Raw genomic sequence first — 6,658 nt, forward strand, 5'->3', positions numbered from 1 at the left:
ATTTAGTAAATAAAGGTGTCAAACCGTGTATAACTATCATTTACTATGGAGACTGAACACATATCTGTTTCTACCTCTCCTAGTAGGGATTACCTCAAGATGCCGAATAACACAACAGACGAATGTTATCCTGACACTCTATATTCTTCTCAGCTTCCTGAGGGTGAGTATTGAAGAATAATCATATTTCTATCATTAATTTACCTACCAATTTTATTTATGAAAGATATGTAACCACCACTGGTGACGCTTTCTGGGGTTAATAACACGTGGGAAATACGAAGGGAACGTATAATGATAAACACTAAACCGTACAATCCGATGTACCATTAATGACAACAATCACTCAATGCAGATTTCAACACCCCCTACCAAAAATATCACCCAAACAAAGAAAAAAGTGATGACAGTTGACGACTTTAGTATAGTATAGTATAGTATAGTATAGTATAGTATAGTATAGTATAGTATAGTATAGTATAGTATAGTATAGTATAGTATAGTATAGTATAGTATAGTATAGTATAGTATAGTATAGTATAGTATAGTATAGTATAGTATAGTATAGTATAGTATAGTATAGTATAGTATAGTATAGTATAGTATATATAGCATAGTATAGTATAGTATAGTATAGTATAGTATAGTATAGTATAGTACAGTATAGTATAGTATAGTATAGTACAGTATAGTATAGTATAGTACAGTATAGTATAGTATTGTATAGTATAGTATAGTACAGTATAGTATAGTATAGTATAGTATAGTATAGTATAGTATAGTATAGTATAGTGTAGTATAGTATAGTCTTTCTTTATTCCAATAACGGAACATACCTCCGTTTATCCCCGGAGGAGGGTTACATAAATACATAAGAACGAATAAAGGAGGTCACGTGAGCCAAAAGCACAAAAACAGCTGAGAAAGAAATATATATAAAGACTACAATGCAAACAAAAAGGAAACCAAATTTACTGTCCCTGATCCTGAAACAATCTATTATGAATTTTGTTGTCGTCACTACAATAGTTTTATCTATACTTGACATAATTACGATGAACTTTAATCTTATTTAACTAGAAAAAACTGTATGGTTTGAAAGATCTTGACTTTAGTTCATTGTCATCCCATGATCTATAGTATAGACAAAAATACACATTGGCTGACCGTCATCTCATGATCTATAGTATAGACAAATATACACATCGGCTGACCGTCATCTCATGATCTATAGTATAGACAAATATACACATTGGCTGACCGTCATCTCATGATCTATATTATATACAGAGATACACATTGGCTGACCGCCCGTGGGGGTTATCTGAACATCTTGTACCGTACTGATAACCACGCATATATATTGGCTGACCGCCTGTAGGGGTTATCGGACCGGTACCATTTAACATGAAAACTGGTCCGAACAATGTCCGTTTTACATGGTGATCATGGTATTCAGAAGGGCCAATGACATTCGATGGGGGACACTATTGTTAATTGTGGTTACAGAGACGTCACAATCTTACCCAGGGTCTTGTAACATGAACAACAATACGTCACAATATCGATGTTTCTATCTTGTCGGCATACAAACAAAATTATACCTGTATGCGTTGTAGGTTGGACAAAAACTATGAAGGAGAGGAAATGATGTCTATTATTTTATATGAGTTTTGCTGACGACTAACTTATGATTTAAGATAACAGATGAAACATCATCAAACTGTTCATCTCGGTGTACACGCTAGATATCTACCGAGAATGTCCTTATAGCACAGTGTATACATTTTTAAGAACGAAATGTGACATTTAAATGATAAAATTTAAATTGTTTTCGTAAAATTATACCACAGGTATCCTCATAGACCCTGGTGGAGGGTCTATGGTATCCTTAAACTTTTATTTCGACATAAAAAACAAATCTTTTCAGAATACATATCGACACACACATCATATTATCACCTCACAGCTTTTTCAACTAAATTTGATATTCATTTCTTTCACAGCTTTTTCAACCGCTGAAAGGGTGTTGTTTACCATTATGCTGTTATTGACATTCCTTGCCTTCGTGGTATTCTTTAAGTCCATGATTTATTTAGTAAATCGAATGAAGGACAAATCTAGAAGAAATAAAATTATTTGGATTCTTGCAATATATCCGGTAGGTTTATATTCTGACATTTGTGGCTTTTAGATGTTTAGATCCTATTTGCTGTGATAGTGAAAATATATCAAACTGTAAATATTGTTGACGGGTAGTTAAGGGGAATTGTAGTCGATACGATTATTGTGTTATATGTAGCAACATATTCCTTCTGTGACGAAACAAATTAAAACAAACAAACAAACAAACAAACAGACAGACAGACAGACAAACAAACAAACAAACAAACAAACAAACAACAAGAACAAGAACAAGAACAACAACAAAATAACAACAACAAGAATCAAATCATGTATGATTTCAATATATGAGACAACTGATTTGATTGATGGTTACGTTCTGTGCTCAACACTCTGCACTGAATGTTTTGATAGGCGATTCTTATCAGGTATGACTATTTTTAAAACACGGTTGTTCATTCCCTTTGTGCAGCTCATTGTATTATGCATGCATCGTATACAGAACACATATAGAATGTTGTTGTTCAACATTGATACTTGGTAAATTGGAAACTATTATAATTTCATTGCTGTAATGTTCCTACATAGTAAAAGTTTGGTAAAATATCACGTGACTGCACTTGTATCACTTGAAAGAGACAGACTGATTCAGAAATACTGGTAGTTTAGTCTGAGAAAGAATGGGCATATGGTCACGGAACACTTCATATTGTTTTAAGGCTTTATTTACTTATTATATATCTTTTCTCCTTTCAATATTTCTTTATAGTTTTTCTGTGGTATGGCGTGTCTAGGTATTATCTTCCCACGTTCCGCTATGATCATCGCCTTTACCGCATCAGTGTAAGTGATAGCATGCAATATCATTACTTAAATAGTTTACGTGTTTACGTGTATCATTACAGACATGGGATGTTTTAGATATTAGAGGTGATTTGTAAAATATATACAGTCCTGAAATAACTATGACAATCAAAACAGACAACTCTTTGTCGAAAGCTGTTTTAGATCGTGTTGGTAATGGAACATTCGTATTGTACGCTGGGTAATTTCAAGATGGTTGGGTCCTCGAAATGCCGCTGATATGCACACCAAGTAACAAACCAATACACTTCATCTTTTTGCCAACAGATACTTCTCCAGAACCCTGTACGTGTTCTTGTCACTGATAGCAGATTACTATGGGGGTAGTGAAGAGATGTATAGGGCGTTCAGTGGTAGAAAAGTACAAATTAGTACCATGCCATTGTTACGCTGTTTTATCTGTATACCATCTATCAATCTAAACAGGTAGGTGTATACGATCATTCTCACAACTCAGAGTATATTTTCGTACCGTTGCCGCAGAGAGGCCTATGACTTTACGACAATAGTGTTTAATATGCATATGATCCATATTGCCGCAAAGAGGCCTATGACTTTACGACAATAGTGTTTAATATGCATATGATCCATATTGCCGCAAAGAGGCCTATGACTTTACGACAATAGTGTTTAATATGCATATGATCCCTATTGCCGCAAAGAGGCCTATGTCTTTACGACAATAGTGTTTAATATGCATATGATCCCTATTGCCGCAAAGGGGTATATGCATTACGACGATTGTGATATGGTTCTATGCATCAAAATGATGATTGCGTCACATTTGGGAGTTATATCTAGTTACTTACATATCACGCTGTCAAAATATAAGTTAAACGTAACGAACGTCTTCAAATTGTGAAATTTTGTTATTCCAATATTCAAAACATTACATGTTTGTTCGTGATATATCGTCTTCATTTTTACAAATCCATAGCCTAGTATAATGGCAATTGACAGTTTTTCTGTCATTTGTAATCACACACATGTGTAAAATTTAATTCTAGTGACTACTAAGTTGACGTTAAATTGATATACAATCACGTGACATCGACCGGCAATTAATGTTGAAGGACGAAATCTTGAGTCGTTTCCTGTGGTTAATTAGATGTATCAAACATTTCAAATGTTTTATCAGCTAATATATCTGTCGTAATGTAAAATAGTCTATATGTCCTTGTATAGATAAGAACAAAATACAGATTTAGGAAGTACAGAAGTCAGATCTGTGTTGTAGTTGATAAATTTACCATTACTATTTTGCAGGAAAACATATTGTATTATAAGACGGTTGGTTGCACAAAACACTATTGAACGTGCAATGGTTGTATTTCTTGTTTATCTTCTGATGGAAGACGGTCGTTACATACATGGAAACGTAAGTATTTTCGTATTTTTCTCTTAGGGATTGCCGTAGTTTAATTTTCTTGTCTTTCAGTAATGATTTGTCCAGACTTCTTTCTCTAGCTAATCCTCTGACTAACGTCCCATAAACCATCACATCACAGTTATTTGTCCTAATGGTGTTACTTGAAGGTATCACATGTGTACGTTTCATACCATCAAGATGAGGAAGTGGGAAGGGGCACAAACAACGACGACGACAACGACGACGACGACGACGACGACGATGACGACGACGACGACGACGACAACAACAACAACAACAACAACAACAACAACAACAACAACAACAACAACAAAGGAACATGGAAAGAAAAATGTATCAAAACAAAACAATATAAAAAAATCAACCAAAACACAAAGAGAAAGGAAGAAAATTCATTAATTGTTCTAGCTGGTTTTTCGGACTGAGTGAAAAGTATCTACTTCAAATCCATGTTTTTCAACACTCCATTTACTTACTACTTGTACCACGAGTTGGTTCACCCACTGTCTATGGTTCACCCACTGTCTATGGTTCACCCACTGTCTATGGTTCACCCACTGTCTATGGTTCACCTTAACGCCTATTCTTTGTATTTATCTATTCACCATATATAGATTACATTAGATGCTCCCTATACCTGGTTAACTACCGTTCATGTCATATCTACATGCACTGCTATGCAGGCCTTAGGAATTATGAACCGAGCCTGTAGTATTGATCTTCACAAATACCGCCTTTCCTTCAAGTTCTTGTGTATCCAGTGTATTCTTCTGATGACCAATATACAACTATCAGTCATCCTCTTTATTGACAATTTTGGTTTGATTCCATGTCGGGGAATGTTCAATGGTCGAGCCAGAGTTTACAGTAAGTGTTGTATTTGCTCGTCTTACTTAAAGGCACATAATTGTTAGCGTGACAGATTGTACAAGATTTGTCCTGGGGGCCAGTAACTGTGTTGGACCCATGTTCTGATCTACATGTATTTTGGGGTAACCGTTTTTGTTTTCTTAGCAAATGTGATACATTTCACATCATAATCTTCAAGTTTTTCGTTATCTCTTTTCAAAACTTACACTTTCCAAATGAAAATACTACAACACAGTAATTATTGCATTTTTATCAGCAAAATATCAAACAAGCGTAAGAAAATAAAAAGCAAACATGTTACCGGCGGTTTAATGTGATATGTATGTGTTCTGTTATTAGTCGCTCTAACAGTCTCACTGGCTTCGCTAAATTGTCTGTTGATATATCACCTTTGACCGTTTGCTACATACTGAAGTCCAATCATCTTGTACAGTGTGCCCTCGTCGGGGACTTCAGTACACATATCGCTTGTTCTTCGAATTGGGTGGCCAGTCTTAAGTAACCGATGAGGGCGCAACATATATAGGTGTACTGTAGCAAATGGTCAAAGTGCTATATAAAGTCACGGTTGTTGTAGTTCTCAAATCGAGTGTTTGTCTTTTCGTTGATATTGTACTTTTCCCGTGTTTGTTTCCACTGATCATCATTTTTATTGTGTCTCCAGATATCCACTTCTGTATGATTGTTTTTGAGTTCTTTACGATGAGTCTTGTCGCTGCATTCCTCTACCGATCACGTGGTGACATTGATGACTTTGACGGCCACGTCAGCCAACAAGAGAAAATGGCTGAAGAAGGACTGAAAACTATTTCGTACATCGTGACAGAAACAGAGACTGATTTTAACAAGAAAAAATTGACAGACGCTGTTGATTCTGACAAAGTGAGCGTTTCTAAAGTTGACGTCATACTCACTGCATATTAAAATTTGTAAAGAAAGAAAAATTCTTCATCTATGGACATATATAGTTTCATCAAATATAAATATTTACAGTTTTTTGTACGTACGGTCTATGTCGTCTGCAATTTTTCCCTTTTCTGTTGTATCACGTCACATTCTGTTAGGTCAAGTTCAGTTTCATTGATTCTGTGTTTTACTTTGTTTTATTTTGTATATGAAATTCATGTGACGCGCTATTTTTAACACATACGGTATATATTTCCCTTTCAAACTTTGAGGAAAGAAAACCACATGTCACTTGTAGCTCAGTAACACTGAATTGTCTATGCATGTGAACGACTCGTTTTTTGACATTTAGCATTCCTCACCTACTTTCGGTTTTCTTCGGCTTCTTCCGGCATTCCTTGACTACTTTCAACATTCCCTTTCGTCTCTCTAGACTCACTGAACACTGGTCCCAGTGCAGTACGAACACTTCTTTTCATTGAACGTGTTCTATTTTGTAAAAAA

General features: G+C 35.2%; 1 protein-coding gene across 1 annotated transcript; it reads left to right on the forward strand.

Annotated features, from left to right (window-relative positions):
- The first annotated feature begins 99 nt into the window (after window positions 1-99).
- Window positions 100-6,172, forward strand: LOC144442616 (organic solute transporter subunit alpha-like). The gene is made up of 7 exons (XM_078131995.1): window positions 100-163; window positions 1,854-1,885; window positions 2,894-2,967; window positions 3,256-3,414; window positions 4,255-4,366; window positions 4,993-5,245; window positions 5,913-6,172. The coding sequence occupies exons 1-7, from the start codon at window positions 100-102 to the stop codon at window positions 6,170-6,172; spliced, it is 954 nt and encodes a 317-aa protein (XP_077988121.1).
- Window positions 6,173-6,658: the final 486 nt, after the last annotated feature.

Source organism: Glandiceps talaboti, chromosome 11 (assembly GCF_964340395.1).
Source record: "Glandiceps talaboti chromosome 11, keGlaTala1.1, whole genome shotgun sequence".
NCBI lineage: Eukaryota > Metazoa > Hemichordata > Enteropneusta > Spengelidae > Glandiceps > Glandiceps talaboti.